The 13684-nt window shown below is 41.3% G+C and overlaps 1 protein-coding gene across 2 annotated transcripts; it reads right to left on the bottom strand.

The window, feature by feature from the left end:
- Window positions 1-10553: 10553 nt before the first annotated feature.
- Window positions 10554-13577, bottom strand: RPL15 (ribosomal protein L15). Of its 2 annotated transcripts, none has more exons than XM_024566180.3 (4): window positions 13472-13577; window positions 12602-12783; window positions 12048-12184; window positions 10554-11397 (listed from the first exon to the last, which is right to left on the bottom strand). In XM_024566180.3, exons 2-4 carry the CDS (start codon window positions 12771-12773, stop codon window positions 11092-11094), a joined length of 615 nt encoding a protein of 204 aa, XP_024421948.1. In that variant the 5' UTR covers window positions 12774-12783; window positions 13472-13577; the 3' UTR covers window positions 10554-11091. The 2 variants fall into 2 exon arrangements, with proteins under 2 accessions (XP_024421948.1, XP_071078208.1); XM_071222107.1 differs by having other exon boundaries at window positions 13350-13486.
- Window positions 13578-13684: the final 107 nt, after the last annotated feature.

The following is a 13684-nucleotide window of genomic DNA, read 5'->3' as shown; positions in this document are numbered from 1 at the left end:
TAAACTAGTGGTTCTCAAAGTGTGGTTACTGAATCAGCGGCATCGGCATCACCTGGGAACTTGATAGAAATGCAATTTCTCAGGTTCCACCTCAGACCTAGTGAATCAGAAACTTTGCCTGCGGTGCCAGCAACGTGATTCTGATGCGCTCAAATTTGAGAACCTGGGTTCAGAAAGCTAGTAGCATTCCAGGGCTATAGGCCCAAGTGACTAAGCGTATAAGGCTGGTGTCTGCCTCTTTCCAGATTTTCTGCACCATGCCTCCAAGTGAGTAGGATTTGTGCCCTGCAATATGTATGTAATAGGACAGGATATAATGTGGCAGGATAGAATCTAAATGCATGCATGAACCTATGCGAGAATTTTCTGCATGAATGCAAAGCCCACGTTGCCTGGACTTCTGACTTCAGTTCTTTCTCCAGCCTGGATGCGTTTCTGCCCATAAACTCTAGGAGAAACCTGCTAGTCTCATTAATTGGTTATGCTTTTCACTAATAAGTCTTTATTAATTATCTATCTATAGATTTATCAACATTCTAGAAAATGAATTTATTTTTAAGGCTTAGACTCCTCTCCTTTCTGGCTGTGAAGGAAAAGCAAAATGTTCTAATTGTGGTAAAAATAGGATAGTCATTTAAATATCAGTTAATATCCAGGACCATCTTTTAGCTTCTAAATTCATATAAAAACTCATTCCTTCCCTGGCTGCTGTGGCTTGGTTGGTTGGTTGGAGCATCATCCCTTAAACCAAAGGGTCATGGGTTCAATTCTCAGTCAAGGCACATATCTGGGTTGTGGATTACACCCCAGTCGGGGCCTGTGCAAAAGGCAGCCCATCAATGTTTCTCTCTCACATCAATGTTTCTCTCCCTCTCTTCCCCTCTCTCTAAAACCAATAGGAATGTCCTCAGATGAGGATAAAAACAAAAACAAAATTCATTTCTCTTCCTCATGATGCAGTCCTATAGAAGAAAGCTGGAGGAGAATTTTCTTACCAATTATATTGTAACAAACAGACTCCATACTGATTTTTCATGTCTGGATTCCACTGTTTTAAGGCAATGCATTAGGCGGTCCAAAGACTTTACGACTTGTGACTAACCTATTAGGCTTTTGGACTAGCAAATCTTTTTTGTATGGGTCTTCTCTCAGTCTTAGAAGAGAGGCCAAATGTAATTTCTTCAGATCAAGGCAAAAGGCACATTCGTCTTCTACTACCTCACTATTCAAAGTGTGGTTCTGGACCAGCAGCATTGGCTTCATCTAGGCACCAGTAAGAACTGCAGAAACTCAAGCCCCACCTTACACTTACTGAATTAGAATGCACATGCTCACTAGGGCTCCAGATGATTTGTGTGTACCAGGCCGTTTGACAAGCCCAGCTCCACTGTACCAAGGAGACAGAGGCTGTGCAGCAGGAGTGCCTCTGGAGGGATGTGGTTGGAAGACTTCTAAAAGCCCCCCAATGACCCCCACTTCCCAGTATTCACTCCCTTTGGACCTACAAACTGCTTCTAAAAATAGAGTATGGCAAGAGTGATGGGCTGTCACTCTGACTATTTATAAAAGACTGAGACAGGTCTTGCTCACATTCTCTCTTTCTGGCTCTTCTCACCTACTCACCCGCTCATCCGCAAGCTGCAATGTAGTGAGCTGCCCTACAGGAAGACTCATGTGGTAAAGGACTGTCAACAGGGAACAAGGACCTGGATCCTACAAGGGTAGATTAAAGATATTTTCAGGCAGGTATGTTTTTTAAAAAACTCCCCTTCTATATACCTTTTATTAGAAAGCTACTAAAGTGATGTAACATAGATTAGGAGGATAGAGAGAAAAGGTGTGTGTGTTTGTGTGTGTGTGTGTACAGTATGTGGGTGTGCCAATACACCCATATGTGTGAGAGGTATGAGAGGAAGGATGTCTGTGACAGGAAAGTGTTATTTACATGTCCATTTTCCACAGTAGAAAGCCAATAGACCATGACTAACATTTATGAATAAAAGAAACATTATTTTAAAGACATCATTTAGAAATAAGAAGGAAATATTGAAAAAGTGAAAGCTGGGCACCAAAGGATGGGGAAGGATAGGGCAGGGAACCACTGTTACTCATCATAAACCTTATAGTACTATTTGATTTCTTAATATATATATGAATTTATTAGTCTGTCAAAAATTAAAAATTACCTTAGCCCTGGCTAGTGTGGCTCAGTGGATTGAGTGTTGTCCTGCAAACCAAAGTATGGCAGATTTGATTCCCACTCAGGGCAAGTGCCTGGGTTGCAGGTCAGGTCCCCAGTAGGGGGCGCTCAAGAGGCAACCACACATTGATGTTTCTCTCCCTTTCTCCCTCCCTTCAGCTCTCTAAAAATAAACAAATAAAATCTAAAAAAAAAAGAAAGAAAATTTAAAACTATTTTAAAGACAAAAACTGTCCAACTCCCTTTAGACACCACCGTCTTTCTAAATAATAATTTGAGAATATGTACAGCTGAATCACAGCTGTTATTAGGTGTTCACGTAGCTCTCACTGGTCTCATTTCTGGCCAGGATTGCTGAGGAAAATCAGTCTTTTTCTTTCTTCCAAGTTAAAAGATAAAGAATCCTTTGACCCTATAATTCCATTTCTGGGAATCTATCCTAACAAAATAATCATAAATATAGAAAAAAATTTATGTGAAATGATATACGGTGCTGTTTATATATTACTACAAAATTGGCAAATCCTTTACTGTCAACCAAAAGCAAACATGAGTAAATTCCCCTCAGACTTTAAAAAGAATATTTATGAAGATGAGGTAATCATGTAAAAATGTTGATAATCTAATGTTAAGCGAAAAAAATCTGAAAAATTGCATGTGAAGTATTATTACAACTATTTTTTAAGTTCTATGAATTTAAAAGTGATTGGAAGATTACACCAAAATGTTTACAATGGTTTTGTTTAAATGCTGATATTATGGATGATTTTTCTTTTTACTTTGTGCATTTTTAGAAAAACTCAAAAATTCTTGTATTAACAACATAGTTAAAATACATAAAATATAAATTAAAATTCATTTTTATGTTAAAAACTTTTGGGGGGGCTTAATTTTTATTCTACCAATCTAGCCCTAGTTTTTTCACAGTGGATTGTTCAATGGCAGTCATTGCAAACCCATATGTAGTTGACTCCTTGACAAGTTTATGAAAGCAAACATTTTAATTTTAAAAAATATTTTATTTGTTTATTTTTAGAGAGGGGAAGGGAGGAAGAAACATCAATGTGTGGTTGCCTCTCGAGAGCCCCCCACTGGGGACCTAGCCTGCCACCCAGGCACATGCCCTGACCAGGAATCGAACCAGCAACCCCTTGGTTCACAATCCAGCACTCATTCCCCTGAGCCACACCAGCCAGGGCTAAAAGCAAACATTTTATCATAGTTATCCCAACATTGATAAATTTTCAGCAAAAAGTATTAACTAGAGAAATCCATTAGGCCAATTTGACTTGTATTTATTGCTGAACAAATTAACAAATGATCGATATTTTATGGGGAAGTTAAACTATTTCAAACAGTTTGCAATTCATTTTGGCTTCCTAGAATTATTTTCATAAAAATCAAACTTCTCCCTCAAAATCTTATAAAAAATAGTTGCATCATCACACAATTTTATTTTTCCCAATTTTTAAATTTCTTTTGCTAGTCAGATCTTCAACCATTACGTCTTCATTCAAGGACTTATTTTTTTCCAGGCCCATCTGACCTACCAAATTTTGCAGATTTTCAATTTGCTGAGATTTATTCTATTATTTTTGAGTGAGCAATAGACCTCACTATGTTTACTTCTAGTCATTGTTAGTTTGATTTGTACTGTAACATCATTATACCTCTGAGTTATTTAAAAAGCCTGATGGTTTCTGCTTTGCTTTTATCTAATTCATGAAAAAAATATGATAAATTCCCTTCAGATATTTCAGGATTGATACAAAGTTTATGACTAGGTTACTCCACAGTTTTTTCCCACTTTGTACCAAGTAGCCAAGCTGCTGAGTAAAGAGCTCAAGGCCAGGTCAAACTCTTCTACCTCAAACAAGTCAAATAACTGGAGATGATAAAAGCTATACGTCACTCAGCATGTTTACGTACCTACTCCATACCAGGCACTGTAGTAAAGCGTGGGGAGGAAAAAATGCCAGTCTCTACCTTCAAGGTTCTCCATGGCTTCTAATAAGGGAGGACTATTATATAGTCTTCATAATATGCTTGTTAACGGCTAAATTGGATATGTTTAATCTTTTGTCACAGTAGAGATTTAAGACTTTGCCAGGAAGTAGATAATTACAATGCCCCATCTCTCTAACCACTTCCCTGGTCCTTCCAGTGATTTTCTCCAGCATGACATCCAGCCTCCTTATGAGTCTCTCTGCCTCCAGTCTTGTCCCCAACAATCCATTCTGAGTGATCTTTCAAAAATCCAAATCAAGTCATGTTATTTCTCTGCTCAGAACCCTCCAATAGCTCTTCTTCTCACATAGAATAAAATCCAAGATCTTCCCCATGGCTTGGAGGCTCCCGCATGATCTGGCCCATTTCTGTCCCCAACCTCGTCTTCTTCTCTTCCTGACTGTCTTTCCACTCTGGCTTCACTGGCCTCCTTTCCCCCAACCTCCCAAACTCATTCCTAGCTCAGAGCCTTTACATTTCTTGTTCCTTCTGCCTGGGAAGCTTTTCCCTCAGATCGTCACATGGAGTCTCCTTATCCTCCACATTTTACCTCTATTTCCTTCTGGAGTCTTTTCTGATTCCTATTTAATGTTGCCCCACCTTGGGTCCACAGTCCTTGTCACTACATGAAATTATTTTATTCATTTACTTGTTTGTTGTCTCCTCTAATACAATATGGGAAATGTGGGAGCAGGGGCCCTATCCTTCTTCTTCACTAGTCTATTCCATTCGCCTAACATGTGTTTATTCCTCAATAAGTACCTGTGGAATGGATGAATAAAGGAATGGTGTGTAGAAAGAGCTATAATAGAAAGAATGTAACAAATGTCATCAGTAAAGAGGTGACTTTTGATTGAATGATGTCTAGAAATTCAGATTGTGGGGGGACAGGCAGTTGAGAAGGGGGCCAAGTGTGAGAATGGAGATGAAAGAAGGTACAAGAGATGCTGGAAGATAGAGTCTGTGCAAAGGTATCCTGATGAAAAAGAAGAAACGGGTTTACTGAGCAAGGAGGCAATCAATATGGTGGAAATCTAAGTTGTTCCATTATTGCCTGACAGTCAAACATAATGTGGTAATCAGAATAATGGCCCCCAAAGTGACCACATTCTGTGACGTGATTCCCCAGAACCTGTGATAACCTTATGTCACATGACATGGGGGAATTAAGTTTGCAGAAGGAATTAAAGTTGTTAATCACCTGACCTGAAAATAGATTATTCAGGTGGCCCCAATACAATCACAAGGGCCCTTTAAATGTGGAAAGCCAGTGTCAGCCTGATGCTGGCTGAGAAAGAGTACACCAGTCACTGCTGGCTTGAAAGATGGGAGTGGGCCACAAAACAAGGAATGTGGGCAACCTCTAGAAAAGTGGAAAAGACAAGAAATGGATTTTCCCTTAGATACTCCAGAAACCGGTATAGTCCGACTGATACCTGGAATCCAGCCCAGTGAGACCCGTGTTGGACTTCTGACTTCCAGAACTGTATGATAATAAATCTGTGTTGCGTTGTGCCCCTGAATTTGTGGTAGCTTATTACAGAAACACATGAAGACACTAAAAAATCACTCAAGTAAAATGAGGAAAGAAAAGGCAAAGCTCACAGCTAGTTTATGGACTGGTGGATGGAAAAGGTTGGTAAGCAGTAGAGAGGCTGGATTCCAGTGTTAGAATACTGATTTAACAAAGTTCATCTTTGTTTGCAGAACATGTGAGAACAACTTGAGGAACTGAGAAATCTTTAAAATTACCTTCAAGGTGTAAAGGGGGAAAGTGGGTGAATTAGAGTGTAGTAGGGCTGGCAATCACCACTGTTCATTTTCTGTTCTTTCAAGATTTAGAAATCATTTATTACATGGATCCCTTAAGCCACCTTTTTTAAAAAGAAAAGATTTTATTTATTTATTTTTAGAGAGAGAGGAAGGAAGGGAGAAAGAGGGAGAGAAACATTCATCAGTTGCTTCTCCAATGCCCCCAACTGGGCACCTGGCCCACAACCCAGGCATGTGCCCTGACTGGGAATAGAACCAGTGACCTTTTTGTTTGCAGGCCAGCACTCAGTCCACTGAGCCACACCAGCCAGGGTTCTTAGGCTATCTTTTATAGATTTCTAAAAAACCTATTAGCACTGGCCACTAATCAACAATCTCACCAATAGGTTCAGACGGTTAGGTCGTTGTCCCAATATGCCAAGGTTGTGAATTCAATCCCTGGTCAGGGCACATACAAGAATCAACCGATTAATGCAAAAATAAGTGGAACAACAAACCTCTCTCTTTCTCTCAAATCAATTAAAAAATAAATAAAATAAAAATCTATTAGATAATAAGTCTAACGATATTCTCTGGAATTTTTTTTTATAAGAGAGCAAGAGTGGATGCTTGCATTTAAAGGAGAGAAAAGTAATCAAATGCATAATCTCTGGAGAATGTTTTATTTCCTCAGGAAGATAGGCAAGCTGTGAATAATCACCACTGTGGTTAGCATTAATTCTTGCAGAGTTGGTCCTTACAGGTCAACCGGATCCCTTTCTTTTGCTTTATAAATTGAGCTGAAATAGTTCCTGCTGGCCTGAGAGTGCTGGCTGCCTGCCCAGAAGTGCCACCCCTGCAGGCACTGTATAATGAGACGATCCACCGGGCTGATCTCAGCATAAAGAAAAGTTCAAGCTGGGACTTCAATCTTTACCACATTTGCTGTGTGAAAGCAAAACAGCCAGAGCCACTGCAACAGGATGACGTCATTCAAATCTCTGAATAACCAGTTAATCCTTCAAAGAACCAATATCACAGGAGACATGTCATGACAGCATGGCCCACAGCTGCCGAAGATGCATGCTTGCTTCTCACTTTATACCCGTGACAAAACATAAGGATACAATTACTTTTGGTGTTTGGTTTTGGCTTATGGGAGTGGCTTGTCTGGAGGTGAGGAAAGGTGAGAAGATGTTTAGTTTGCAGGGAAAAAAATGGTTCTGCACAGAAATGATAGAAGGAAGAAACAAATAAACACACGCACACACACACACTCCCCATTTCTTTTGAAGTAATATAAAGTTCAGATCATTACTTAGCTATCCTTTGAGCTAAATTTAGAAACCTCTCCTAAGCACTGTTAATTTTGATAACATAAATGTATAAATTTTAAAAGGCCACAAATTCTGTTCTCATGGAAGTATTTATTAGGCTGAGAACATTCCACCATATAAACCGTTCTGAAGTAAGTATTGCTTAAAAGAAAACAAAATTATGTGGTGTGAAATTAAAAATATTCTACTTTAGAATTTCTAGTATCTGTGGTTATATATTCATAATGTGGCATATGACTAGTATTCCTTCTTTAAATTAAGGTCCTCTTCTAGGAAAAATGAAGGAAGAGGTAAAAACAGGGCAAAACATCTTAAACTAGATGTTGGTAATTGAATAGTAATTTTGTACATCATCTTTATGTATTTTTAAAAATTCATAAGCATGCAAATTTTTAAATGAACGTCCTAGCTTGCAAAAGCATTTTTCAACTAATGCTCTTTACTCAATAACACAACCACTCTAACAGCTTATGGGTAAGTTCCCCTGAACCCCAACAAGATCAGAAAGCAAGCCCGCCTATGGAAGGTATTGATGACACATTGAGTGTAAAGCAGTGTTTCTCAACCACTTTTTTTTTCATTGTCCCCCTACCTAGGCAATTCGTGCAAAATTGTTCACTGATTTTATTGTACTGGAAAGGTTAGCCAAAGAAATTACTGATGATGAAAATATTTTCTTAATAAAACCTCAACTAGAGAGAGGAGAATGAAATCGCCGTGATGTTGTGAGACAGAGGTCGTCAGCGCTCAAGTCAAATTCCTTTGGAGCCTTTCTTGCTTCTGTGTAGCCCTCCTCAGCTTCTGTGTGCTTGTTTCTGTACCTGAGACTCTATGGGAGGACTGTCCTTGACCTACAAGTGCCACTTAGCATGCTAGTTTACATTCCAGTCCCTGGGATTTTACATTCTCCCAGCGTGGCCCTGAACCCTTGGCCGACTGCGGAAAGCTGGGTTTCTTTGCATGAATTGGGACAAATTCTAAGACATAAATTTACACTCTTGAATTCCCCTGTAGGATCAGGCAGAAACAACCCCCTGCAATACTGACATCATACTCCTACTTGGCTTCTCTTCCCGTGTCATTTCTCCTGAGAGCACTTTTGTGATAAACCACTAGCACAGGAATCCCTGATTGGGAGTTATGTACGCGTGATCTCAAATTACCACTTCTCTAGGGAAAAACATTAGCCTAAAATTTTTTCCTGGATCAAGATGCCACAGAATTTATTTTTATATATGAGTCAAATATAACATACATCAGAATTAAATGCTTTGTATCAATAGAAACTTAAAGTTATCAATCCACTACGGAATATTAGGGACCGGAAGGTTAATGAACACTCATAGTATTCAGATAAGACTGTCTTGTATTAGTGATATATAAACAGGCAATGCAAACCTACAGTCTACAGAAAAAAAGAGCTATTAGTAACTACTCATGATGCAGTTGAAAGACCAAACTACTGATTAAATGACTGCTTGGGCAAGTGCAGAATTAGAAGGAAGGGAATTGGCTCTTAACAGAAATTTCATTCAAGCCATCATGACCTACTAGATTCCTTTGTTCTACTATAGCCCAATTTCTCTCTAAAAAGTCTGACCCGGACATCCAGGCTGTCCGAGTACTCCTCCTCAAGTAGGATTGGAAAAATACTGACAAACCCTGGGTTTATTGTTTTACCCGTTTCACAAGTAAGAGAACTTAAAGACTTGAAACCACTCGCCCAAGATCATTCCTGCCAGGAAATGGGAGGGCAGGAGTTTGTATTTCAGCAACGTGACCCCAGCCTCCTTGCCTTTAACCACTCCCCTGCTAAAGCACAACAGTCTCTCTTATATTCATAATGGGCGATACAGGAGCCAGAATCAGGCACAAGAGTAAGCTTGCCTGAGGCATCAGAGGGAGTCCCAGAGAGTATTCCTTCTTGTAAAAGATTATCTAATTGGGTGCGTTCTTTCCTTCCAGTTTCCTTCTAGACTCTACTAAAGTGCTCTTTATTTTTTTAAATATCTTGTTTATTTTTAGAGAAGGGAAGGGAGGAAGACAAGGGAGAAAAACATCTATGTGAGAAACATCAATTGGTTGCCTCACGTAGGTAGGCACCATACCAGGGGACCAACCAGCAACCTAGGCATGTGCCCTGCCCATCAGTATTTAGATGACAAAAGATAACATTAAGTCCATTTGCTTTAGATTAACAGACATTTATTCCTTTAGTTGAACACCTTCTACACACAAAATAGATGATGTAAGATTTTTGAGTGGAAAGAAATTTGTCTTGAGGTTTTGAGTCTGCTAAATGTCTTCTGGGTATCTCTTAACTGTGCCTTTTAAAATTCCCGAAGAAAAGAAGAAACCCACTAGACTTTGGAACCAAACTACCTATTAAGTCAGCAAACCCAGAGTTGGTAATTGGGGCCAATTCCTCTTATTTCCCACACTCAAATTCAGGCCAGGACACAGAAGCCTGGTCTACTGGAAGACACGAGGCAAATGAAATGTGGTGGTATGCTTTAACATTAGGGTGGCACAACTGAAAGACTGGAAGTTTGTGGAATGTTAAGGATTTTGAGTAGTTTGAGGTATGAGCAAAGTAACTGTTGACAGTGCATTATGTTCAACAGGAAACCATGAAATTCTACTGACACCAACTACATGACATTTCTCAATAGCCTTATGAGGACAATGGACGTAGTGGGTTGACCCAAGATGACTTGGAAGATTAAATGGACCAAGCAAAGAGGTACTTTTAAATAAAGCGTCTTTTCTAAGGTGGCTAGGGGGAAAATGAACACAACCCTTAGTTTCCTCATGTCCAATTTCCATCTGTTTTAATCTACACCAGTGTAATTACCATCACCCTGCTGCATGAAATTCAGTATTCCATACACCCCCCAAGTCATGGGGATTGAGTCAACAGTACTGTGGAGACCAAGCTGATTTTGTTTAGGTAAATCAGGATGTTTAATTTGGAGCCCTCTTGCAGCAAGATCGTTCGCTTCTCCTAAAGTGGTGGCATTCTTCTAACTTTTCTCCTTTCAGAAGAGCAGTTTCTATTAGGCTAATCTAAAAATATGGACCCCCTGTAAGTTTCATTTTTCTGCATAGGATTTTGAGAACAGATTATCTTTTGCATTTCCAAGCAAAATTCAACTTAAAAAGAGCCCCTTGAGTACACCAGCAGAGGATTGCATTACCCCAATAAAGTTGTAGGTTTCATCACATGCATCAACAAATCTACACAGCTAGTTCTGTAGTCCTTTTTCACAGAATTTATTTTACACCTATCATACCAAACAGCATTTTAAACACCGACATAGAAAACTCCCTAACAAGAAAAAGTAGCGATTTTCAACTGGTGTGCCATGGCACACTGGTGTGTTGCAGTAATTTTTAAAACATGCAATACCCGATTGTTTAGCCAGGGGCACTGACCTCTTTCCCCTTAGATTGTCAAATAAAATATGACAACAGCCAACACAACAATAGCCACCTGATGTGAATAAATCAAAATTATACCTATTATTTTGGGAGGGTCAGATCAGCAAAAAACTAACATACATTTTGGTGTGTCACAGATGAAAAAATGTTGAAAATCGCTGAGAAAAACAAGTGTTTATCTTATGAGAAACGAGATACACCATCACTTAGTCTTCAAACATTATTGCACTTTAACTTTCAGAATTTGACAATGCATTCACGAAACAATCTGCAGACAACTAGTTTTAACAAATTAAGCAGACATGACTGTCCTAAATTGTTTATTAGGTAAGAATTTTACAAACATGACACACATTAGCGGTAACGGTGGAGCTGGAGAGTATTGCGCCTTCTCCAGGCGGCACGGCGAGAACCACCAATAGTGTGGTGGAACTTGTGGCCCTTTCCAAGGCCACGGCTCTTGCGGCCTGCAGATGTCAGCCCTCGCATCTCCCTGTGCTTGTGGACCGGTTTGGTGATCCACTGGGTGTCAGGATTCCTTCTGATGGCCTTATGGAATGGATCAATGAGGATAACCTCAAAGAATTTGTACGTGGAATCTTCACCAACCCAGTAAGAATTCAGGACTCTCAGAGCCCCACAGTGGCGCCCAGCTCGCTCCTAGAAGAGGAGAAAAGGTTAGCCTCCCACATTTCGCACAGCAGCAAATTGGAAACCAACATTTCTCTTCAGTTCACCACTATACAGAGACCATCAAGGTGTGACCATCAAGTATGAAAAGGTAAACTGACCATTCCCTACCATCACCCTCTACCTAATGACTGGGGTTTGTGAATGCGCTTAAGGCCTGAATGTCGACACTCTGGCTAACAAAATTCAGGATTCTGGAACTTTGTCTTTTTTCTAATACAACAGAGGGTTGTCAGAGAACCTTTTATATAGAAAACCTTAAAATTTTGCGTATTTGAGGATTTGCAGGCCAGTGGTTTCTTTTGCATAGCCTTCTTTGACTTTTAAAAGCACACAGCTTCTAAACACCTGGGAAAATGTGCTATTCCAAAGCTTACTGCCCTTGAAAAGCGTAGGTTCCAGATTCACACTAATCTTGAAACACAACTCTGATATACACACAAGCAAAGACAAATGAGTAACAAAGACTTACAAAGCCTCGTCTTTGACCAAGACTCTTAACTAAAACTTCTTACACAAAAAGGTCTCACCCAAGCACAAGTTAGCCATCAGAAAAACCACACAAATCCTTGTATACCACCCCCAGGAGATGACCAATCAACTACTCAAAAACCACGTACCTCAGCAACAGACTGAAGGCTCCGGGCAAACTTCAGCTGGTTAACCCCATGATGGACTGGCTTGCCGTAGGTCGCACCCTTAGGGACAGGGCGTTTGCGGCCACCACGGCGCACACGAATGCGATATATGACATAGCCTGTAAACAGAAATTACGGTGGTCTTATAAAAGCCACAGAATGACTCAACAACATGTCACTTTGCTCTTACATCAAATATATTCAGACCGTATGTCAATTATTATAGACCCAATGGAGGTAAAGAAAAAACTGTTAACCACACATGGAAAAGAGTGACTTCTCATTTCCACTCTAGACTGTGACTGGGCTTTACTCCAGGCTCACACACATTTGTGTAACCTACCACACCTGACATACGACTGCGTGCGGCCATTCGCTACTAAACAATTTCAATGTTTGCACAGCTTGAGACAGTTGCTGCCAAAGCCCCATGGGAAGGTTTACATCAGGGCAACAATAGCTCTTTCTAATCACGGGTTTCTAGCTTTTCCCGGGGAACCCAATTTTATCCCAGCACCCAGGCAGAGACCTCTCACCTTGCTTGGCCTTGTATCCCAGCCTGCGCGCTTTATCCGGCCTGGTGGGGCGGGGGGCCCTGTGGAGCGCAGAGAGCTGGCGATACTGCCAGCAGCGCACCCTGAGAAGGAAGCGCATCACATCGGACTGCTTCTTCCTCCATAGCTCCTGGATGTACTTGTAAGCGCCCATTTTGGCTTACCTTTGAGAAAAAAACCGAGTATTTGAAAGTGTCCTCCATTTAAAGTAAACGAGACCGACCGTCCATCTTAGTTCCCCGCCGACCGCAAGGAAGCCACTGGATGAAAATGGCTCTGCACGAACTGCAGTGCAGAGCCAACCTAAACCCCTCCTCTGCGCTCGTGGAAAGCAGCGCTCAGTCACCTCTGCGACGCCGGCGCGGAGCAGCGCAGAAAAGAATAACATTTTTGCTGGGTGAATAAATGGCGCTAAACTTGGGCCCTGAGGGGGCGGGTGATTGCGGTAAACAGCGTCCCCAAGGGCCGGGCCCAACCTGCAAAGACCTCGCCGACCAAACAGGAAAAGATTTTGCCGCCGCCGAAGATTAACTCTCTAAGAAAAAGCACTTCCTCCACCTACCCGGCCGGGCTCGGTTTAGGAACACCTGGCCCAGACTCCTCTCTCTCATTCCCACGCCTTCCTTTCCTTTACACTGTGGGCCCAGCTCGAATTCGCGCCGCCATCACATCATCCCCCAGTCCGCCCCGGGGGCCGCCTCTCCAAATCCCCACTACCCCGCATCCTGACCAAATTCGCGCCACACTGGAGACAGGAAAAGCTCCGAAGACGTAGGATCCCTAAGCTTGGATGGCTCAGGTGAAGGGAGATCCGCCGCGGATGGAGTAGTGAATATCTCCGACACAGCTTACCTTATGGCTGCGGCCAGACGGAAAGGAAGAATCTTTCTCCCACAATCCCTTTTGGACTCCTCCCCCACTTCAGCGAAACTTTTTCCGGTGAAAGCTGCGGCGCCCCCAGAGCCTCATGGGACATGTAGTTCGGGTAGAGAGATTGAAAGAGAGGGAGAGACATAGAGAGGCTGGTGGGCGGAGCTCCGCTGAGATTGGACCGAGCGTTCCCTC

Source organism: Desmodus rotundus, chromosome 8 (genome assembly GCF_022682495.2).
Source record: "Desmodus rotundus isolate HL8 chromosome 8, HLdesRot8A.1, whole genome shotgun sequence".
Taxonomy (NCBI): Eukaryota; Metazoa; Chordata; class Mammalia; order Chiroptera; family Phyllostomidae; genus Desmodus; species Desmodus rotundus.
Note: the sequence above shows the minus strand (reverse complement) of the source record. Positions and strands in the feature narration are given on the sequence as shown.

Excerpts from the sequence above, each read along its gene's own strand:
- RPL15 (XM_024566180.3), bottom strand. The coding sequence starts at position 12,773 with ATGGGCGCTTACAAGTACATCCAGGAGCTATGGAGGAAGAAGCAGTCC. Across the intron at positions 12,185-12,601 it reads GGGATACAAGGCCAAGCAAG|GCTATGTCATATATCGCATT; the intron begins GTGAGAGGTCTC and ends TTCTGTTTACAG. Across the intron at positions 11,398-12,047 it reads GCCTTCAGTCTGTTGCTGAG|GAGCGAGCTGGGCGCCACTG; the intron begins GTACGTGGTTTT and ends CTCCTCTTCTAG.